The 23,778-nt window shown below is 49.0% G+C and overlaps 1 protein-coding gene across 6 annotated transcripts; it reads left to right on the plus strand.

The window, feature by feature from the left end:
* The first annotated feature begins 306 nt into the window (after nt 1–306).
* Nucleotides 307–22,462, plus strand: LOC121537752 (tripartite motif-containing protein 54). Of its 6 annotated transcripts, none has more exons than XM_045207255.1 (13): nt 307–917; nt 1,051–1,242; nt 13,053–13,201; nt 13,485–13,662; nt 14,100–14,195; nt 14,593–14,826; nt 17,046–17,068; nt 17,419–17,543; nt 17,715–18,278; nt 20,007–20,124; nt 20,533–20,848; nt 21,362–21,416; nt 21,711–22,462. In XM_045207255.1, the coding sequence occupies exons 2-9, from the start codon at nt 1,069–1,071 to the stop codon at nt 18,221–18,223; spliced, it is 1,488 nt and encodes a 495-aa protein (XP_045063190.1). In that variant the 5' UTR covers nt 307–917; nt 1,051–1,068; the 3' UTR covers nt 18,224–18,278; nt 20,007–20,124; nt 20,533–20,848; nt 21,362–21,416; nt 21,711–22,462. The 6 variants fall into 6 exon arrangements, with proteins under 6 accessions (XP_045063190.1, XP_045063192.1, XP_041701311.2 ...); XM_045207257.1 differs by having other exon boundaries at nt 17,715–17,948; nt 17,985–18,278; nt 21,362–22,462; XM_041845377.2 differs by having other exon boundaries at nt 21,362–22,462.
* Nucleotides 22,463–23,778: the final 1,316 nt, after the last annotated feature.

Raw genomic sequence — 23,778 nt, forward strand, 5'->3', positions numbered from 1 at the left:
GAAGGACCTACAGTACCTGACTACTGGCTCATAATACCCTGCAGCTGGGTCTCTGAAGACATGACTGATACCAAGGCAGGGGAGGTAACTGTAGAAAGATCACTGACGTGCCTCAGCCTGCATACCACCCAGAGCCTGATATGGCCTGAGATTAGACACACACACACACAGACACACACACACACAGACAGACACACACACACACACACACACACACAGACCGATATGGCCTGAGTACGTTAGGGGGCTGCCCACTTGGGGTTCTGGCTAGTAACACGACACTCCCAACCCCCTCTGACAAACACACATTCACCTTTCCATCGCTACAGCCCTCTCGAGGTCTATCTATCCCAGTGGAGTGGACGGTTCAGGAATACACACGCTGTCCTCGCCCTGGACGGTTGGCAGACCCAACTACCGTGTATCTAGAAAGAGGCATGAAGGAGGGTGGAGTGTTGTGACTGAGAAAGCAGGGATGGTGGAAGAAGAGGAAGAGTGAGACGTTCTGGACAGAGTTTTTCAAGAGGTGCTGTCGAAGAATCCCAACTCGACATACTCCACAGTCGGTGTGTTGGCGGCGGGATCCCTGCTATAGGAAGAAGAGAGAGGGGGACTGGACAGAGACCTGACTGCCTGTCCTGAGCTATCTGCTTTCTGGAAGAAGAGAGAGGGGGACTGGACAGAGACCTGACTGCCTGGCCTGAGCTATCTGCTTTCTGGAAGAAGAGAGAGGGGGACTGGACAGAGACCTGACTGCCTGTCCTGAGCTATCTGCTTTCTGGAAGAAGAGAGAGGGGGACTGGACAGAGACCTGACTGCCTGGCCTGAGCTATCTGCTTTCTGGAAGAAGAGAGAGGGGGACTGGACAGAGACCTGACTGCCTGGCCTGAGCTATCTGATACTGTAGCTCCTCTCCAGTGAGTGTTGGAAGTTCGTGAGTTAGTCAGTCAGTCGGTTAGTCAGTCAGTGAGTTAGTTAGTCCAGTCATTCAGTGAGTCAGTGAGTCAGTCAGTAAGTCCGATATTTGTCGTCTTGTGTTTTGGTTCTCAGTCGGACAGGCCGTCCACCATGTCTGTCCCCGCGGAGCAGGGCTCCTACCCCCGGGACAGGGAGCAGGCAGGCCTGGGGACCCTACAGAGACAGCTCATCTGCCCTATCTGTCTGGAAGTATTCACCAAGCCAGTGGTTATCCTGCCATGCCAACACAACCTCTGCAGGAAGTGTGCCAACGACCTCTACCAGGTAGGAGCTAACGCCCGAGTCGGTCATATTCATTAGGGCACACCGTAGCAAAACATTTTGCAACAGGAAAGGAAAATAAGCATGTGTTTTTAGACAAGTTCAGGTAGTCTCTCCCAACAAGTTTTCTTCTGTTTGGTTTCTAATGAGTACAACCCTGGATTTCTGTGTTGTTTTGGGGGGGCTGTGTTCAAGTCTCAGTGTGTCTGAAACGGTACTCTTTCACTGTGAGCTCAGAGGATCTGAAAGCAGTGAAAATAGATCCTGTAGCTATGTAATGGAGAGAAGAGTCCGTCTCTGTATAAGTGTGTTAACATGATTACTGTAGTTGACATCCTCATATCTCTGAGCGCTGGTGAGAGAGGTAATCAAGGAGATTGGATGAGATACTCAGCAAGCATACTCAACTCAAGCTTCAATTCATAAAATAACATCTGGTTGGATTGGCAAACTCTGCATTGTTGACGTTAACAATATACTTATTGCTTGATACCTTTTTTTTTTTTATTTTATTTTTTATTTCACCTTTATTTAACCAGGTAAGCCAGTTGAGAACAGGTTCTCATTTACAACTGCGACCTGGCCAGTGTACCTTGGGCAATAGTATTCATTGTTGACTGTAGCAATATACTTATTGCTTGATACCTTGGGCAATTGTATACTCACTCGGTGTCACGAATTCAGCCGAGGCTGCCCCTCCTTGCTCGGGCAGGTTTCGGCGTTCGTCGTCACCGGCTTACTAGCCACTACCACTCCATTTATCATCACTCCATTTGTCTTGTCTTGTCTTGTCAATCACACACACCTGGTACTCATTCCCTCATTAGTCTGTGTATAAGTGTTCCCTCTGCCGCCTTGTCCTTTGTGAGTGATTGTTCATTGTGAGAGTGAGTAGCTCGGTTGAGTAGCCAAGGTGGATTTTTCCGTTGTGCTAGTTTCGTTTTGACGCTTGCTGCGCTTTATTCATGTACACTGAATAAACTCTGGATTTCAGTGTTTTACCTCCTGCGCCTGACTCCGTCATTCACACCTCATCACAGAATCACTCACCCTCTATGGAGTCAGCAGGAGAGGAGCGCATGCCTAGAATAGTGGCAAGGGTCCAGGAACATTCCACTATGCTGGCCAGCTTGGGGGAAGCGATGGATCGGGTTCTTCAGGTCGTCCAACGCCTGGAGAGAAGAGGAACCGATCCGTCGAGACCAGCTGGCCAACCGGATCCAGCCACCTACACCCCAGCACCCGGAGGGATCCAGATATCTCGACCACGGGCGTTCGATGGGACGCCGGCTCTATGTCAGGGATTCCTTCTCCAACTGGAGCTGTACTGCTCCAGTGTCAGGCCGGCGACATCAGATCGAGAGCAGGTGTCCGTCCTCATTTCCTGCCTCTCGGGGAAAGCCCTGGAGTGGGCCAACGGGGTTTGGAGAGAAGGAGGAGCCGCGTTGGAGGACTACAGGGAGTTCGCCCGCCTATTTCAGGCGGGTGAGCAGCTGGTCCACTTGAGGCAGGGGACGAGGACAGTACAGGAGTTCGCGCTGGAGTTCCGGATTCTGGCAGCAGGATCCGGGTGGAACGAGCGGGCCCTGATCAACCAGTAACGGTGCCATCTACGGGAGGACGTCCGACGGGAGCTAGCCTGCCGTGACACCAGTTTGTCTTTTACCGACCTGGTGGACATGGCCATTCGTCTGGATAACCTGCTGGCAACCAGAGGACGTCCTGGAGGAGGTCTGCCCGTTCCCATATACTTCCCTGATTACATGAGAGTTCCCAAGTGTAAGGCGCTAGTAGATTCAGGCGCAGCTGGGAACTTTATGGATAAAACTTTCGCACGCCGCCAGGGCATTTCATTAGTTCCCCTATCCATTCCACGCCCCATCAGAGCACTTTAGAGTCGACCATTAGGGTCCGGGTTGATAAAGGAAGTCACGGTACCAGTCACCATGATCACACAGGAGACGCATTGTGAGCAGGTCACTTTTTCCATAATTGAGTATCCTGCTTTCCCTGTGGTGTTAGGTATTCCGTGGCTAGAACTCCACAACCCCACTTTCTCATTGCCACCTCATCGGGCGGGGGATTGCGCTATAAACCTTCGGGTAGACGCTGTACCTCCCAGGAGTCATGTGTATCCCCTGTCGCAGGCGGAGACGGAGGCTATGGAGACATACGTCACCGAGTCCCTGCGCCAGGGGTACATACGTCCCTCCACTTCACCCGCCTCCTCAAGTTTCTTTTTTGTGAAGAAGAAAGACGGCGGTCGGCGCCCGTGCATTGACAATCGACCACTGAACAAGGAGACGATTAGATTTAGTTATCCTCTCCCCCTCATTACGTCAGTGGTTGAGTCATTGCATGGAGCGCACTTCTTCACTAAATTACATCTCAGGAGTGCGTACAACCTGGTGCGTATCCGAGAGGGAGATGAGTGGAAGACAGCATTCAGCACAACCACGGGGCATTATGAATACCTGGTGATGCCCTATGGTTTGATGAATGCTCCATCCGTCTTCCAGTCCTTTGTGAACGAGGTGTTTCGGGACATGCTTGGTCGCGGTGTAGTGGTCTACATCGATGACATCTTGGTGTATTCCGCTACGCGCGCCGAGCATGTGTCCCTGGTTCGCAAAGTACTGGCCCGACTGTTGGAAAATGACCTTTATGCTATGGCAGAAAAGTGTATGTTTTTCCAGCAGTCCATCTCCTTCCTCGGATACCGCATTTCTACCACAGGGGTGGAGATGGAGGGTGACTGCATTTCAGCCGTGCGTAATTGGCCGACTCCAACCACGGTAAAGGAGGTGCAGCACTTCCTTGGCTTCGCCAACTACTATCGAAGGTTTATCCGGGGCTTTGGCAAGGTCGCAGCTCCCAAGTACATCTCTGTTGAAGGGTGGGCTGTCCCGGCTCCGCTGGTCTGCTGAGGTTGACAGGGCCTTCAGTAACCTGAGGGAACTGTTCACCTCGGCCCCGGTACTGGCCCACCCCGATCCATCACTACCGTTCGTAGTGGAGGTGGATGCGTCCGAGGTTGGGATGGGAGCAGTCCTGTCTCAACGCTCGGGCACGCCACCCAAGCTCCGCCCCTGTGCATTCTTCTCAAAGAAGCTCAGCCCGGCAGAACAGAACTACGGCGTTGGTGATCGGGAGCTGTTGGCTGTTGTCCGAGTTCTGACCGTGTGGAGACATTGGCTCGAGGGGGCGAAACACCCATTCCTCGTCTGGACGAACCACCGTAACCTGGAGTACATCCGGGCAGCGAGGAGGCTGAACCCTCGCCAGGCCAGGTGGTCCCTATTCTTCACCCGGTTTAATTTCACACTGTCATACATCCGGGTATGAAGAACGTGAAGGCAGACGCACTGTCTCGGCTGTATGACACAGAGGAGAGGCCCAGAGACAACACCCCCATACTGCCAGACTCCTGCATTGTGGCGCCGGTAGTATGGGCGATGGACGCGGATATAGAGCAGGCATTACGCACAGATCCATCTCCACCTCAGTGTCCAGATGGGCTGCGGTACGTGCCTGCGCTTGTCCGTGATCGTCTGCTCTACTGGGCACACACGTCACCCTCCTCTGGTCACCCAGGTATCGGTCGTACAGTGCGCTGCCTGACCGAGAAGTACTGGTGGCCTACCTTGGCTAAGGACGTGAGGGTGTATGTTTCCTCCTGCTCAGTGTGCGCCCAGAGTAAGGCACCTAGGCACCTCCCAGCGTGTAAGTTACAACCTTTACCAGTTCCACAACGACCATGGTCTCATTTGAGTGTTGATTTTTTAAACTGATCTGCCTCTCTCTCAAGGGAACACCACCATCCTGGTCGTTGTGGACCGCTTTTCGAAGGCCTGCCGCCTCCTTCCTCTGCCCGGTCTCCCCACGGCTCTGCAAACTGCGGAGGCCCTGTTTACACACGTCTTCCGGCACTACAGGTACCAGAGGATATAGTGTCTGACCAGAGGTCCCCAGTTCACCTCCAAGGTCTGGAAGGCGTTCATGGAACGTCTGGGGGTCTCGGTCAGCCTGACCTCTGGGTTCCACCCCGAGTCTAATGGGCAGGTGGAACGGGTCAATCAGGATGTGGGTAGGTTCCTGAGGTCCTATTGCCAGGACCGGCCGGGGGAGTGGTCAGTGTTCCTGCCATGGGCAGAATATGCCCAGAACTCTCTCCGCCTCTCCTAACGCCATTTAAGTGTTTTTTAGGTTATCAACCGGTTCTGGCACCATGGCACCAGAGCCAGACCGAAGCTCCTGCGGTGGATGACTGGTTTCGGCGCGCGGAGGAGACGTGGAACGCTGCCCATGTTCACCTCCAACGTGCCGTGCGTCGTCAGAAGGCCAACACTGACCGTCACCGCAGTGAGGCCCCCGTCTTTGTACCGGGGGATCGGGTCTGGCTCTCGACCCGGAATCTGCCCCTCCGCTTGCCCTGCCGGAAGCTGAGCCCGCGGTTTGTAGGGCCGTTCAAAGTCCTGAGGAGAATCAACGAGGTCACATATAGGTTATTACTCCCCCTGATTACCGTATTAACCCCTCGTTTCATGTGTCTCTCCTCAGGCCGGTGGTGGCTGGTCCGCTCCAGGAGTCTGAGGTGCGGGAGGTCCCTCCACCTCCTTTGGACATCGAGGGGGCGCCGGCATACTCTGTCCGTTCCATCCTGGATTCGAGGCGCTGGGTGGGGGGCCTTCAGTACCTCGTGGAGTGGGAAGGGTACAGTCCGGAGGAACGGTGCTGGGTCCCGGTGAGGGATATCCTCGATCCCTCTCTGTTGAGGGACTTCCATCGTCGCCATCCGACTCGCCCTGCTCCGCGTCCTCCTGGCCGTCCCCGAGGCCGGTGTCGGCGCGCTGCTGGAGCTGCGTGTCAAGGGGGGGTACTGTCATGAATTCAGCCAAGGCTGCCCCTCCTTGCTCAGGCAGGTTTCGGCGTTCGTCGTCACCGGCTTACTAGCCACTACCGCTCCATTTATCATCACTCCATTTGTCTTGTCTTGTCTTGTCAATCACACACACCTGGTACTCATTCCCTCATTAGTCTGTGTATAAGTTTTCCCTCTGCCCCCTTGTCCTTTGTGAGTGATTGTTCATTGTGAGAGTGAGTAGCTCGGTTGAGCTACTCTTTCCTTGTATGTAGCCAAGGTGGATTTGTCCGTTGTGCTAGTTTCGTTTTGACGCTTGCTGCGCTTTATTCATGTACACTGAATAAACTCTGGATTTCAGTGTTTTACCTCCTGCGCCTGACTCATTCATTCACACCTCATCACACTCGGATGTAGAGTCGTTTTATGTTTCTAGCACACCGGCATCACACCCTTCTCCCCCTTTTACGCTGCTGCTACTCTGTTTATTATCTATGCATAATCACTTTAAGTCTACCTACATGTACATATTACCTCAATTACCTCGACTAACCGTTGCCCCCACACATTGACTCTGTACCGGTACCCCCTGTTTATAGCCTCCTTACTGTTACTTTACTTATCTATTTTTTACTTAACCAACAATGCAGTTAAGAAAAATAAGTGTTAAGGGCTTTTAAGTATTTATTTGATTTGATCACACCCTTCAGTCTCCATCACACCCTTCAGTCTCCATCACACCCTTCAGTCTCCATCACACCCTTCAGACTCCATCACACCCTTCAGTCTCCATCACACCCTTCAGTCTCCATCACACCCTTCAGTCTCCATCACACCCTTCAGTCTCCATCACACCCTTCAGTCTCCATCACACCCTTCAGTCTCCTTCACACTCTTCAGTCTCCATCACACCCTTCAGTCTCCATCACACCCTTCAGTCTCCATAACACCCTTCAGTCTCCATAGCACCCTTCAGTCTCCATAGCACCCTTCAGTCTCCATAGCACCCTTCAGACTCCATCACACCCTTCAGTCTCCATCATACCCTTCAGTCTCCATCACACCCTTCAGTCTCCATCACACCCTTCAGTCTCCATCACACCCTTCAGTCTCCATAACACCCTTCAGTCTCCATAGCACCCTTCAGTCTCCATAGCACCCTTCAGTCTCCATAGCACCCTTCAGTCTCCATAGCACCCTTCAGACTCCATCACACCCTTCAGTCTCCATCACACCCTTCAGTCTCCATCACACCCTTCAGTCTCCATCACACCCTTCAGTCTCCATAACACCCTTCAGTCTCCATCACACCCTTCAGTCTCCATAGCACCCTTCAGTCTCCATCACACCCTTCAGTCTCCATCACACCCTTCAGTCTCCATCACACCCTTCAGTCTCCATCACACCCTTCAGTCTCCATAACACCCTTCAGTCTCCATAGCACCCTTCAGTCTCCATAGCACCCTTCAGTCTCCATAGCACCCTTCAGTCTCCATAGCACCCTTCAGTCTCCATAGCACCCTTCAGTCCACCTCAGTCCATTCAGTCCACTTCAGTCCATTCAGTCCACCTCAGTCCATTCAGTCCACCTCAGTCCATTCAGTCCACCTCAGTCCATTCAGTCCACCTCAGTCCATTCAGTCCACCTCAGTCCATTCAGTCCACTTCAGTCCATTCAGTCCACTTCAGTCCATTCACTCCACCTCAGTCCATTCAGTCTACCTCAGTCCATTCAGTCCACCTCAGTCCATTCAGTCCACCTCAGACCCTTCAGTCCACCTCAGTCCATTCAGTCCACCTCAGTCCATTCAGTCCACCTCAGTCCATTCAGTCCACCTCAGTCCATTCAGTCCACCTCAGTCCATTCAGTCCATTCAGTCCATTCAGTCCACCTCAAACCCTCTAATCCACACAGATACACAAAGTGTGCCTATCGGGATTTCCAAACAGGGGTTAGAGAGGGATGTTTAACCTCAGTACACACAGACACACTCACACACTGTGCTGCAGTACAGATCCGTAACAGGTGTATGGATTATGAACTGCTAATTTGAGCCATGGTGAAGACATCTGAGACTATGTTCATAATGGAGGACGTGGCCTACTTCTACTGCTGTTGATTAGTTAGTTAGGCCCATGTTAGCCCCAGACTCAGGCCATAGAGATCGACGAAAGAGGAATCCATTCTTATTCAAGGTGAAGCCTCTATCAGATCAGGAACGTCATCTGCGACTGTCACCGTCTCTATGGTTGTGCTTTTATTTGAAGTTTATTTGGCAGGACGAACCCTCCAATGGCATACAGCTTTAAACTGCCAAAACCACTCAACCAAGCCCCACTAGCTACAGTACATCTGACACAAACGACACCGTTACAGACAGTTACTCTCCAACCCTGGTTCCAGACAGTTACTCCCCAACCCTGGTTACAGACAGTTACTCCCTAACCCTGGTTACAGACAGTTACTCCCTAACCCTGGTTACAGACAGTTACTCCCCAACCCTGGTTCCAGACAGTTACTCCCCGACCCTGGTTACAGACAGTTACTCCCCAACCCTGGTTACAGACAGTTACTCCCCAACCCTGGTTCCAGACAGTTACTCCCCAACCCTGGTTCCAGACAGTTACTCCCCAGCCCTGGTTCCAGACAGTTACTCCCCAGCCCTGGGTACAGACAGTTACTCCCCAGCCCTGGTTCCAGACAGTTACTCCCCAACCCTGGTTCCAGACAGTTACTCCCCAACCCTGGTTACAGACAGTTACTCCCCAGCCCTGGTTCCAGACAGTTACTCCCCAGCCCTGGGTACAGACAGTTACTCCCCAGCCCTGGGTACAGACAGTTACTCCCCAGCCCTGGTTCCAGACAGTTACTCCCCAACCCTGGTTCCAGACAGTTACTCCCCAGCCCTGGTTCCAGACAGTTACTCCCCAGCCCTGGTTCCAGACAGTTACTCCCCAACCCTGGTTACAGACAGTTACTCCCCAACCCTGGTTACAGACAGTTACTCCCCAACCCTGGTTCCAGACAGTTACTCCCCAACCCTGGTTCAAGACAGTTACTCCCCAACCCTGGTTACAGACAGTTACTCCCCAACCCTGGTTACAGACAGTTACTCCCCAACCCTGGTTACAGACAGTTACTCCCCAGCCCTGGTTCCAGACAGTTACTCCCCAACCCTGGTTCCAGACAGTTACTCTCCAACCCTGGTTCCAGACAGTTACTCCCCAGCCCTGGTTCCAGACAGTTACTCCCCAACCCTGGTTACAGACAGTTACTCCCCAACCCTGGTTCCAGACAGTTACTCCCCAACCCTGGTTCCAGACAGTTACTCCCCAACCCTGGTTCCAGACAGTTACTCCCCAGCCCTGGGTACAGACAGTTACTCCCCGACCCTGGTTCCAGACAGTTACTCCCCGACCCTGGTTACAGGCACCACATAAATGTACTGCATTTACTGCTCCTCTTCAAACCCAGCTGGGCCCCTGGAAAAGGTCCGTTATGAAAGAGAGGAGGACTGAGAGGAGTGACCCTCCATTAGACCCAGAAGCAGCTGAGGTCTAGAGGAATATTCTAGAACCTCTCCTCTATCTCTCTCATAAGAAGGAAAGAGGGAGCACTGGGTCTGTCTCCTTCTGTAAACTACTAAACTATTAGAGGAAGGAGTCTGCCCTCAGCAACTGCCCCCAAATCAGTATATCTCCCAGTTGATCAGGGTTGGTTATTAGATTATTCTGGATGATGATCTGTGGCTTCAAATGTTTGATACCAACTGAGCTCAGAACAGCTGTTTCAGAACAGCTGAGAGTTGTTTACAGAGAGGAGAGACTATTCCCTCAATGCTTAGTAATTACTCTGAGGGAAGATCAGTTGATTGTTGTCTAGCACAGTGGGCAAGTTCCAGGTCGTCCTTACTGCAATCGCTGCTCTCACAACACCTGGAGAAGTCTCTGGAACCACATTACTATGATAAAGCAATGTTCTGAGATGTGCAGCAATCCGACGGCATGGACGTCATGCTGAGTGTATATGTATGTATGTGTGTATATATATATATATATATATATATGTATGTACACTACCGGTCAAAAGTTTTAGAACACCTACTCATTCAAGGGTATTTCTTTATTTTTACTATTTTCTACATTGTAGAATAATCAAAACTATGACATACAGTGAGGGAAAAAATATTTGATCCCCTGCTGATTTTGTACGTTTGCCCACTGACAAAGAAATTATCAGTCTATAATTTTAATGGTAGGTTTATTTGAACAGTGAGAGACAGAATAACAACAAATAAATCCAGAAAAAAAATTATTTTAATGAGGGAAATAAGTATTTGACCCCCTCTCAATCAGAAAAATTTCTGGCTCCCAGGTGTCTTTTATACAGGTAACGAGCTGAGATTAGGAGCACACTCTTAAAGGGAGTGCTCCTAATCTCAGTTTACCTGTATAAAAGACACCTGTCCACAGAAGCAATCAATCAATCAGATTCCAAACTCTCCACCATGGCCAAGACCAAAGAGCTCTCCAAGGATGTCAGGGACAAGATTGTAGACCTACACAAGGCTGGAATGGGCTACAAGACCATCGCCAAGCAGCTTGGTGAGAAGGTGACAACAGTTGGTGCGATTATTCGCAAATGGAAGAAACACAAAATAACTGTCAATCTCCCTCGGCCTGGGGCTCCATGCAAGATCTCACCTCGTGGAGTTGCAATGATCATGAGAACGGTGAGGAATCAGCCCAGAACTACACGGGAGGATCTTGTCAATGATCTCAAGGCAGCAGGGGCAATAGTCACCAAGAAAACAATTGGTAACACACTACGCCATGAAGGACTGAAATCCTGCAGCACCCGCAAGGTCCCCCTGCTCAAGAAAGCACATATACAGGCCCGTCTGATGTTTGCCAATGAACATCTGAATGATTCAGAGGAGAACTGGGTGAAAGTGTTGTGGTCAGATGAGACCAAAATCGAGCTCTTTGGCATCAACTCAACTCGCCGTGTTTGGAGGAGGAGGAATGCTGCCTATGACCCCAAGAACACCATCCCCACCGTCAAACATGGAGGTGGAAACAATATGCTTTGGGGGTGTTTTTCTGCTAAGGGGACAGGACAACTTCACCGCATCAAAGGGACGATGGACGGGGCCATGTACCGTCAAATCTTGGGTGAGAACCTCCTTCCCTCAGCCTTGGCCAGCATTGAAAATGGGTCGTGGATGGGTATTCCAGCATGACAATGACCCAAAACACACGGCCAAGGCAACAAAGGAGTGGCTCAAGAAGAAGCACATTAAGGTCCTGGAGTGGCCTAGCCAGTCTCCAGACCTTAATCCCATAGAAAATCTGTGGAGGGAGCTGAAGGTTTGAGTTGCCAAATGTCAGGCTCGAAACCTTAATGACTTGGAGAGGATCTGCAAAGAGGAGTGGGACAAAATCCCTCCTGAGATGTGTGCAAACCTGGTGGCCAACTACAAGAAACGTCTGACCTCTGTGATTGCCAACCAGGGTTTTGCCACCAAGTACTAAGTCATGTTTTGCAGATGGGTCAAATACTTATTTTTGACATGCGTTTTTCTGGATTTTCTTCTGTCTCTCACTGTTCAAATAAACCTACCATTAAAATTATAGACTGATCAAGTCTTTGTCAGTGGGCAAACGTACAAAATCAGCAGGGGATCAAATACTTTTTTCCCTCACTGTAACGCATATGGAATCATGTAGTAACCAAAGAAGTGTTAAACAAATCAAAATGTATTTTATATTTGAGATTCTTCAAATAGCCACCCTTTGCCTTGATGACAGCTTTGCACATTCTTGGCATTCTCTCAACCAGCTTCATGAGGTAGTCACCTGGAATACATTTCAATTAACAGGTGTGCCTTCTTAAAAGTTAATTTGTGGAATTTCTTTCCTTCTTATATATATATATATATATATATATATATATAAGAAGGAAAGAAATTCCACAAATTAACTTTTAAGAAGGCACACCTGTTAATTGAAATGCATTCCAGGTGACTACCTCATGAAGCTGGTATATATATATATATATATACACACACACACACTGAGTGTACAAAACATTAAGAACACCTGCTCTTTCCCTGACACAGACTTACCAGGTGAATCCAGGTGAAAGCTATGATCCCTTATTGATGTCAATGGTTAAATGCACTTCAATGAGTGTAGATGAAGGGGAGGAGACAAGTTAAAGAAGGATTTTTAAGACAATTGACAACATGGATTGTGTATGTGTGCCATTCAGAGGGTGAATTGGCAAGACAAACGTTTTAAGTGCCTTTGAACAGGGTATGGTAGTAGGTGCCAGGCGCCCCGGTTTGTGTCAAGAACTGCAACGCTGCTGGGTTTTTCATGCTCAGCAGTTTCCCGTGTGTATCAAGAATGGTCCACCACCCAAAGGAGATCCAGACGACTTGACATAACTGTGGGAAGCATTGGAGTCAACATGGGCCAGCATTCCCTGTGCAACACTGGGTAGTAGCCTAGCGGTTAAGAGGTTTGGCCAATAACCGAAAGATTGCTGGTTCGAATCCCCGAGCTGACTAGGTGAAATCTGCCAATGTGCCCTTGAGCAACGCACTTAACCCTAATTGCTCCTGTGAGTCGCTCTGGATAAGAGCGTCTGCTAAATGACTAAAATGTCAACGAACGCTTTAGGCACCTTGTAGAGTCCTTGCCCCGACGAATTGAGGCAGTTCTGACGGGAGGGGAGGGGATGGGGGGTGCAACTCAGTATTAGGAAGGTGTTCTTAATGTTTTGTACATTCAGTGTATATATAATGTTCTATATTTAAACTGAGATTCAGCAATATGACGTTGCCGAGCAGCAGCATGAAGTCGGCCCCGATACAGCTGTTTACTTTGTGCATCGCTGAGTGTGTGTACGTGTGTGTATGGACGGCATGCTGAGTAAAGTGTGTAGCCCTCTCTGTTCCAGGTGGGGTCTGGAGGGAGGTTCCGCTGTCCGTCCTGCAGTCAGGAAGTTGTGTTGGACCGCCACGGTGTCTACGGGCTACAGCGCAACCTGCTGGTGGAGAATATTATTGACGTCTACAAACAGGAGTCCACCAGGTGAGGTCAGAGGTCTACAATGTATAGAGCTTTGGTAAGGGAGGGGATGGGATTAGACGAGTGGCCAGGGCAACCCTCCACTTGGTGGACTATATTAGTGACGTCTACAAATATGAGTCCAGCAGGTGCGGGAGTAGAATGAGGGTAGCTCTCCTGGAGGTTTCAAAATATGGATGTGAAAGGAGGATCAACAAATGACATCTAGAGGGCGTTTTTAGTTTTTACTTTAGCTTCCTAATCCTGACTGACATTCCTCCTCATCTCCTTCCCACAATCCTCCTAGTTCTAGATCCACGTCGTCCAAGCCCGCGGGCCAGCCCACCTGTGAGGAGCACGACGGTGAGAAGGTCAACATTTACTGCGTCACCTGCCAGGTGCCCACCTGTTCCCTCTGCAAGGTTTTCGGTGCCCACAACACCTGCCAGGTGGCACCACTAACACAGGTCTACCAGCAGCAGAAGGTGAGTGAGTGAGGCCAGGCAGGGGGTCGCACGTTGATGACATCACAGGCGGCAACTTTCACCTGGGTAGTATTCATTAGGGCACACCGTAGCAAAACGTCTTACAACGGAAAAAACGAAACCAAGTGTTTCTTATTGGACAAGTTCTGTGGGATGATAGCTGGGTGTAGAGATGGGCCTTTGGAAGCGTTGGTTAACTTGTGCTGTAACATATTTGGGGACTCATCCTGGATCATATGAGACTAGGAAAGAAAGTAGTCTGGCTCAACAGGCAGTTAGTTACATGTTCTACTTCTGTGAAACCTTTCCACTTTAGATGTATGATGATATCATGAGATATGTAGAATAGAAAATACAATTATTCCGACTCACCAGTTACACGTGGTTTACAGTAGCTAAGGTGATTCCTCTGTAAAACCTCTCCTTTCTCTCAACAGGCTGAGCTGATTGAGGGGGTTAGCTCCTTGGTGGCGTCGAACGGCCAGGTCCAAGCCTTCATCAATGAGTTGGAGGTGACCTGCAAGAATGTTGAGGTTAGCGCTGTTTGTGTTGCATCTATTCTGGTGTATTGTCAGGGACGACTTTTACACCCATGAAGTGTTGAGCGCTGCTTTGTGTTGTTCAGTTATGAGATCAAGAATCCAAATCAACAGCTGAAGTTTTGTTTCTACTCAGTCTATAAATAAATAATACAATCTATGAGTTATACTTTTCCAGTTGTTCAGTTATAGAGAATGTTAGTGCCTTTTGTGTTCTAGTCTGGTGTGTTGTCATGCACAACCATACAATGTTCAGTGCTGCTTCGTTTTGATCAGTAATACTCCGCTAACAAAAGTTGTCCTTACGACTTCCGGGAACGTCCTAAAATGGTCCCCTAAAGTCGTCAGGACGTCTGAAAAGTTTGACCCGCATGTCTGTTCTTTTCTACAGGAGAACTGTAAGACCCAGAAGCAGACAGTGTGTGAGAGGTTTGACCGCATGCTCGCCATCCTGGAGGAGCGACGGAGGATCATGACCCAGCGAATCACGGACGAGCAGGAGGAGAGGACAGGTCACGCCCATTCTCTGGTGCGATCCTATGGAGAGAGTGTAGAGACCAACACCAAACTGGTGGAGACCGCTATGGTCACCATGCAGGATCCGGAGATGGCTGCCTTCGTGAAGGTACCATACCATACAATACAATACAATACAGTACAGTACGATACGACACAGAAAAATACAATACAGTACGATAGTTTCAAGTTTTATTAGTAGTATGTACAAGATACACATGGTATACTATACACCGTCCAACCAAATGCTTCCTTGCAGGTTCCTTCTGGACAATTCAACAACAATAAGAAATAATGAAAGATAAGAATAGGAACATAAAGTGAATGTCTCAGTAGAACAGAATAAACATGTTAGCATCAGAATAATACAGGAAGGAACCATTTATAGTACAATATTTACACCTGTTTTGGGGAAGGGGGAGATTGGGGGGCAACTGTTTAAATTGTGCAGTATTAGCAACAGTAAATAACAGTCTGGTAGCAGCAGTTGTGATGTGTGGGTAGCATTTGTGTGTGTGTGTTCGTGTGTCCGTGTGTGTGTGTGTGTGTGTGTGTGTGTGTGTGTGTGTGTGTGTGTGTGTCCGTGTGTGTGTGTGTGTGTGTGTGTTTGTGTGTCCGTGTGTGTGTGTGTGTGTGTGTGTTCGTGTGTCCTGTGTGTGTGTGTGTGTTCGTGTGTCCGTGTGTGTGTGTGTTCGTGTGTGTGTGTGTGTGTGTTCGTGTGTCCGTGTGTGTTCGTGTGTGTGCGTGTGTGTGTTCGTGTGTCCGTGTGTGTGCGTGAATGCATGTGTGCTAAGGTGTTGTGAATCAGAGCAGGTGGTCAGTCCAGTTCAAGTGTTCAGCAGTCTGATTGCTTGTAGATAGAAACTGTCTCTGAGCCTGTTGGTATCAGACCTCATGCTCCGATACCGTCTGCCCGACGGTAAGGGGTCCTTGATGATGCTGCTGCTGGCCTTCCTCAGGCACCGTTCCGAGTAGATGTCCTGGATGGGTGGGAGCACGGTCCCAGTGATGTACTGGGCCAACTGGTACCAGGCCGTCATGCAACTGGTCAGGATGCTCTCGATGGTGCAGCGGTAGTATTTGGAGAGGACGTGGGGTGGCATGCCGGATTTCTTCAACTGCCATAGGACGTAGAGCCCTCTTGACAAGAGTGGTGGTGTTGTTGGTCCAGTGTGCCTGGCATGTGGGCCATGACCAGCCTCTCGAAGCACTTCATGATGACCGGGGTGAGTGCGATGGGGCGATAGTCATTTGGGCATGTCACCTTGTTTTTCTTGGGCACTGGGACGATGGTAGTCTCCTTGAAGCGGGTGGGGACTACAGCCTGGGACAGGGACAGGTTGGTCAGCACACACCCTGAGGACGCGGCCAGGGATGCCATCTGTGCCGGCAGCTTTGTGAGTCTTCACTCTTTTTGAGAGTTTTCCTCATGTCGGCCTCGGGGAGCGAAAGCACCTGGTCGTCCGGAGCAGCAAAAGTTTTCCTGGATGGCTCGATAGAAGCGAGCGTAGAATGTGTTTTGCTCATCTGGGAGGGAGGCTTCAGTGGGAACCACATCGCTGGATCTGCCTTTGTATTCTGTGATGGTCTGTAGTCCTTGCCACATCCGTCGCGAGTCTGAGTTGTTGAACATCAATTCAAGTTTGAGTCTGTATTGTCTTTTTGAGTTCCTAATTGATTTGCGGACCTCGTACCTGCTTGTCTTGTATGCGCCGTGCGTCACCGAGCCGTCGGGGGTTCGTTCTGCTGACATTGAATGCTGCAGTACGGGCTCTCAGCATGGTACGGATATCTCCGTTCATCCAGGGTTTTTGGTTGGGGCATGTCCGGTTTGTTATTGTGGGTACAACGTCATCAACACATTTCCTAATGAAGCCTGTGACTAACGATGTATATTCCTCAATGTTGATGGATGCAATACAATACAATACAATATTGATACACTTTGATAGGAAAACATTTTACATTTTAGTCATTTAGCAGACGCTCTTATCCAGAGCGACTTACAGTTAGTGAGTGCATACATGTTTTTTTATTTTTTTATTTTTTTTATTTTTTCATACTGGCCCCCCGTGGGAAACGAACCCACATCCCTGTCGGCCAAACCCTCCCCTACCTTGGACGACGCTGGACCAATTGTGCGCCGCCCATGGGTCTCCCGGTCGCGGCCGGCTGCGACAGAGCCTGGACTCGAACCAGGATCTCTAGTGGCACAGCTAGCACTGCGATGCAGTGCCTTAGACCACTCGGGAGTTCATACTGGAATATGTTGTTATGTCTTTTATGTGAATTGCTTTTAATCTTATTACCTTTTTCCCTTTTTGTCAGACTGCAAAAGACCTGATTGTAAAGTGAGTGCCCTCTTATTGTTAATCTGGAACTAATAATAAGGAACTAATAATAAGGAACTAATAAGAAGGAACTAACTAATAAGAAGGAACTAACTAATAAGAAGGAACTAACTAATAAGAAGGAACTAATAAGAAGGAACTAATAAGAAGGAACTAATAAGAAGGAACTAATAAGAAGGAACTAATAAGAAGTAAGATTTGTTAGAAGTTTGGTAAGTTTTAAGCCGTTCTGCTGGTTGATACTTTACAGACTTTCTATTTTGTTTCTGTCTCATTCAAACTCTTGTCTGTCCCACATTCTGTCTGTCCTTCTCTCTGCTACCTCATCTATATCCCCCTCTCCTTGCCAGGGTGAATGAGGCATCCAGTACCTGCATCGTGGAGACCCTGGAGCCTGGTTATGAGAACATGGACCACTACAGGGTCAACTTCAACGCAGAGAAGAGGGCTCTGTACAAGCTGGACTTCATCAAAGGTACCATGGCTTCGTCTGAAGTAGCATTCTTTTCCCTATATAGAGCACCACTATTTTTAGCCAGAGCACCATTGGCCATCAGATAGTGTGTTATACTGATGTCCTGTGTGAATGTTCCACGGCAGCAGTAGAGACACAGCTAACCTGTTTTATTGTCTCTGTTCATTGTAGTGGAGGAGGAGGGAGAACCAGAGCCAGAAACAGAATGTGAACCAGTTCTGGATCTAGAACCGGAGCCCGTTCTGGAACAAGCAACAGTTCTAGAACCAGTGGCACTGCCAGTACTGGTGCAAGAACTAGAGCCAGAATCAGTGCCACAGCCAGTGCTGGTGCCAGTGCTGATGGAAGACCTACAGACAGAACCGGAGCCAGTGCCAGTGCAAAAGCGACAGCTAGTTCCAGAACATGTGGCAGTTCTAGAACCAGTAGCATTTCCAGGACATGTGGCAGTTCTAGAACCAGTAGCATTTCCAGGACATGTGGCAGTTCTAGAACCAGTAGCATTTCCAGAACACGTGGCAGTTCTAGAGCCGGTGGAAGTTCTAGAACCAGAGTCAGCATCCAGTCAGGTCCTGGATGCAGAGCCTGTGTTGGAGCTGAAGACAGTGGGAGGAAAGTTGGGGACTGAAGGACCCAGCAGAGCTGACCGAGCAGTTCAGGGGTCAGGCAGAGGGGTGTGATGAAGACCTGCAGAAAGAGGAGTTCTGTGACCAAGAGGGCTTAAATACACAGCAGGTATAGTACACTATACATTACATTTATCTCCTCACCTATTGGACTAATGTATGTAATTGCTACATGTTATGTTACGAACATTAATTCATTTCAGACATGTTATGAGAATATGAATAATACTTAGTGATTTTTTTAATTGACAGAAAAACTGAGAACAAAGGATTTCATTTTATTGTTGCCCTAACAATGTCTCTCTTTGAGAGAGACAACAGAGTAAAGCGTCACAGTGTCCTGATAGACAACACGCTGTCTTGCTTTAAATGTCCCAGCTGTGTCCCAAATGGCACCCAGGCCTATTCCCTAAATAGTGCACTACTTTTGGCCAGAGACGGGTTCTTAGTTGTAGTGCACAATATAGGGAATAGGAAACTGTACACAAGGACCACTCGGGGCCAGATTCAGAGCCAGAGCTGTGGTAGGAGGAGCATAATGCAGGAGGTGACTTGGAGCTCCAGGACCTGCAGGCTGAGGCCAGTGAAGACACTAGACTCTACCCCAGCTGGTACAACCATGGCTGGGCAGTGGTTAGCCCCAAAGGGGTGGTCCTGAGAGGCACTGGGGGTACCTGGAGCTGGGAGAAGGAGCATCTAACGCTAGCCAGGGAGCTCCAGGCCCAGCTCCAGCCCCAGCACCAGGCTCGACCACCCCAGCCCCAACCCCGGCCTCAGCCCCAGCACCAGGCTCGACCACCCCAGCCCCAACCCCGGCCTCAGCCCCAGCACCAGGCTCGACCACCCCAGCCCCAACCCCGGCCTCAGCCCCAGCACCAGGCTCGACCACCCCAGCCCCAACCCCGGCCTCAGCCCCAGCACCAGGCTCGACCACCCCAGCCCCAACCCCGGCCTCAGCCCCAGCACCAGGCTCGACCACCCCAGCCCCAACCCCCGGCCTCAGCCCCAGCACCAGGCTCGACCACCCCAGCCCCAACCCCGGCCTCAGCCCCAGCACCAGGCTCGACCACCCCAGCCCCAACCCCGGCCTCAGCCCCAGCACCAGGCTCGACCACCCCAGCCCCAACCCCGGCCTCAGCCCCAGCACCAGGCTCGACCACCCCAGGCCCGCCCCAACCCGGCCTCAGCCCCAGCACCAGGCTCGACCACCCCAGCCCCAACCCCAGTATCCCCCTATCCTGCCCCAACCCAGACCTCTGTGGATGGATACTAGCCCTGTCCCCATGCCCCCAGAACCCCCTGAGGACCAGAGCAGACAGGTATTGGGAGGCTTCATGGAGGAGGACGCCCAGGGGTTTGTGTCCCTGGTTGCAGCTCCTCCATGAAGCCTCCCAATACCTGTCTGCTCTGGTCCTCAGGGGTATGACCCCCACCTCCACCTCCACACCAACTCAAGAGGTCAGTTTGATCCAATCAGATCGTCTCAACCATGATAACCAACCAACCAATCACCAACCACCAGCTCCACATCCACTGCTCCTCCTCTTCTTCCTCCTCCTCGTCTTCCTCATCCAGTCACTCCTCCAGTCATCATGGCTGTCACTGTCAATGCCTCTGCTCTGTTGTGAATGGCCCGGTGTTGTGAATGGCCCGGTGTTGTGAATGGCCCGGTGTTGTGAATGGCCCGGTGTTGTGAATGGCCCGATGTTGTGAATGGCCCTGTGTTGTGAATGGTCCTTCCAACCCCATGCATTTCTGTCATTATCAGGTATTTTCCTCAATTTTCTACCCTTTTCTTTCATCAATTCCATCTCTCCATCCATCTCTCTCTCCCTAGGCTGTCACGCTGTTCTTCTTCGTCCTGGCCCTGGTGGTCATGTTCCAGAGTGCGTGGGCCCACATCAAGAGCTTTGTTTGTATATAGCAGAGCACAGCAGCAGGATCACACTACTAAGGTACTGGTCTGGTGAAACACGGAGGGTCGACTGGGCAGGGGATTCGGAGTAGGAGTGCTTATCTAGGATCAAGTTTTTGGTATTTTGGATAATAATGAATAAGGTTATCTGGACGGGATCTTAGACCACCACTCCTATTCTAGGACACTATGAATAACTACCATCACATCATGTCCCTGGGATGTTTGGGGATGTTTTCGATGGGTATTTATTCCGGGAAAGAAAGAAATACAATTTGTCCAGTAGTTTTATCTGTGAATATTGACTGGTTAGCATGGAACTGCTGGAAAATTGACAGGCAATCGTTCTAATTACCAGCTTGGAGTCATCGGTTTTCTGGCTGGTCAGCAAACTGGTGTTTTAGTGGATGTTTGACTTGTAATCTGAACTACATTTTTCTATCTGCAGATGGCAAGTATGGTTTGTTTTTCTGAGATGATTAGCATTTTGCTGCAGCAAGGCTTGTCGTATGGTTGTGACTTGCAACGTCGATCCGACATATTTGATGACGTTGTCTGAAGATGCAGCATCACTCATGTTGTTTGTTTTCTGTAGTCTTGGCTACCATCTGAGTGGGGGAACAAGCAGAGAAGTCCCCCTTCAGTGGGCCCCCAGGGAGGGAGAGGAGGGACTGAGCAGAGCATTGACACACATTTTAGCCCCAACAGCAGTACTACTGCTGCCACCTTGTGGCCATAGAGTGGTATCACAGGCAGTCAGTCAGGTGGGTGGCACTGGTAGAAATGTAAGGCTAAAACATTTTACATTTACATTTTAGTCATTTAGCAGACGCTCTTATCCAGAGCGACTTACAGTTAGTGAGTGCATACATTATATATATATTTTTAAAAAATATACTGGCCCCCCGTGGGAATCGAACCCACAACCCTGGCGTTGCAAACGCCATGCTCTACCAACTGAGCTACATCCCTGCCGGCCATTCCCTCCCCTACCCTGGACGACGCTGGGCCAATTGTGCGCTGCCCAATGGGTCTCCCGGTCGCGGCTGGCTACGACAGAGCCTGGATTCGAACCAGGATCTCTAGTGGCTCCTATTTGTGTAATGTTGCTTTGTGAGAAGCATCCCACCCAAACCCAATCACACAAAATAAAATACAATAACATATATATAATGGGGCACTCTGGTCTAGTATGTCTTCACAGTTGAGTTGCTGCTGCTATCTCATAACTATGGTTCCCTTATGGTCCAAGTTCCAACCCTCTTCTGTTATCTCAGCCCAACTGGAAGCTTGTGGTCAGAAGTGGTCAGGACTTGTGGAGCTGTCTAAATAGTAGGTTTTTGTGCTCTCACAAAAAAAAATTTGCATTCACTTACGCTTGTCCATTGAATCATGACGCTCCTTGTTGCATGACATCATTATTTACTTTGTTTGTTATAAACACATGAATGTCTCCATGTTAGTATCTCTATGTGTCTCTATGTAATGCCTTCTTGGCTAACTGTGTGCTCTCTTGAATAGCCTATGTGACCTTTCCAGTAGCTTACTGGCCTACGTACATGATGCATCCCTTATCTGTAGCACCTTGCATTTGAAGGCGTCTGTCCATCTCCATTCTCCCTCCAGATTGGTCCTGGGTCAGGCAACCCCACACAACAGGCAGGTGGCCCCTCCTTCCCCTCCTCCCCCTCCCCTCCTTCCTCCAGGGAGTCCACTAGTCTCAGCTTCTCTTTCTCCTGGCTCAACGCTCTCACCAAAGAAGAAGAAATTAAGAAGAAGAAGAAGAAGGGACTGTGTGCACCTGTACTACAGAGGGCCTGGCGGAACCATCACCATGGCTACAGATGGGACAGGACAGGCCAGGCAGAGACCAGGCCAAGATGGTTGAAACATCAATGATGTCAAATTCTTCTAATTAAATTATTTTAAACGTCAAGAGCGGGAGCTGCACCTGTTTTTCCCAGGCACACAGAGAAAAGCACACTCAATATCCACTGACCATTTTGCAGGTCTTAAATATTGTAGCTATTGTAAGTTATTGTGCTCATGTACACTATGTGTTGGGGGTAGATATGATTAAATATCCCTTCATTATTTGTTGATTGTTATTATCATGTGATGCATGAAGGGTCTATCATGTGTGTGTGTGTGTGTTAGATTTTCTTTAGCATATCTAGTTCTGTTGTTCTGGCGGTGCACCGATGCATGATAAGTTGTCATTTTCACTCTACTTGTTGATCCCTATATCCAGTGCCTTCAGGAAGTATTCACACCCCTTGACTTTTTCCACATTTTGTAGTGCTGCAGCTTTAATTTTAAATTGATTTAAATTTAGATTTTTTTTGTCACTGGCCTACACACAATACCACAATGTCAAAGTGGAATTATGTTTTTTGAAATTTTTACAAATTAATTAAAAATGAAAAGCTGAAATGTCTTAAGTCAATAAGTATTCAACCGTTTTTTGGTATTGTATTAGGATCCCCATTAGCTGTTGCGAAAGCAGCAGCTACTCTTCCTGGGGTCCACACAGAACATGAAACATGACATAATACAGAACATTAATAGACAAGAACAGCTCAAGGACAGAACTACATACTTTTGTTTTTAAAGGCACACGTAACCTACATATCAATACATACACACAAACTATCTAGGTCAAATAGGGGAGAGGCGTTGTGTTAGCTGTTTTTTAAACCAGCTTTGCTGTTCATTTGAACAATATGAGATGGAACGGAGTTCCGTGCGTAATGGCTCTATATAATACTGTACGTTTTCTTGAATTTGTTCTGGATTTGGGGACTGTGAAAAGACCCCTAGTGGCATGTCTTGTGGGGTAAGTGTGTGTGTCAGAGCTGTGTGTAAGTTGACTATGCAAACAATTTGAGATTTTCAACACATTAATGTTAAGTAATGCAGTCAGTCTCTCCTCAACTCTTAGCCAAGAGAGACTGGCATGCATAGTATTTATATCAGCCCTCTGATTACAATGAAGAGCAAGACGTGCCGCTCTGTTCTGGGCCAGCTGCAGCTTAACTAGGTATTTCCTTGCAGCACTTGACAGTATGACTGGACAATAATCAAGATAAGATAAAACTAGAGCCTGCAGGACTTGCTTTTTGGAGAAAAAAATACATTTTTTTGAGTGTGGTGTCAAAAAATCAGAGCATCTCTTTATTACATACATACCTCTCCCCATCTTTACAACCATTAAATCTATAGGTTTTGACCATGACAGTTTACAATCTAAGGTAACGCCAAGTAAATTAGTCTCCTCAACTTGTTCAACAGCCACACCATTCATTACCAGATTCAGCTGAGGTCTAGAACTTAGGGAATGATTTGTACCAAATACAATGCTCTTAGTTTTAGAGATGTTCAGGACCAGTTTATAACTGGCCACCAATTCCAAAACAGACTGCCAACTCTTTGTTAAGGGTTTCAGTGACTTCATTAGCTGTGGTTGCTGATGCGTATATGGTTGAATCATCAGCATACATGGACACACGCTTCGGTTAATGCCAGTGGCAGGTCATTGGTAAAAATAGAAAAGAGTAGAGGGCCTAGAGAGCTGCCCTGCGGTACACCACACTTTACATGTTTGACATTAGAGAAGCTTCCATTAAAGAAAACCCTTTGAGGTGTATTAGATAGATAGCTCTGAATCCACGATATGGAAGAGGTTGAAAAGCCA

Source organism: Coregonus clupeaformis, chromosome 24 (genome assembly GCF_020615455.1).
Source record: "Coregonus clupeaformis isolate EN_2021a chromosome 24, ASM2061545v1, whole genome shotgun sequence".
NCBI classification, from domain to species: domain Eukaryota; kingdom Metazoa; phylum Chordata; class Actinopteri; order Salmoniformes; family Salmonidae; genus Coregonus; species Coregonus clupeaformis.

Excerpts from the sequence above, each read along its gene's own strand:
- LOC121537752 (XM_041845377.2), top strand. The coding sequence starts at position 1,069 with ATGTCTGTCCCCGCGGAGCAGGGCTCCTACCCCCGGGACAGGGAGCAG. Across the intron at positions 1,243-13,052 it reads GTGCCAACGACCTCTACCAG|CCCTCTCTGTTCCAGGTGGG; the intron begins GTAGGAGCTAAC and ends TAAAGTGTGTAG. Across the intron at positions 13,202-13,484 it reads TACAAACAGGAGTCCACCAG|TTCTAGATCCACGTCGTCCA; the intron begins GTGAGGTCAGAG and ends CAATCCTCCTAG.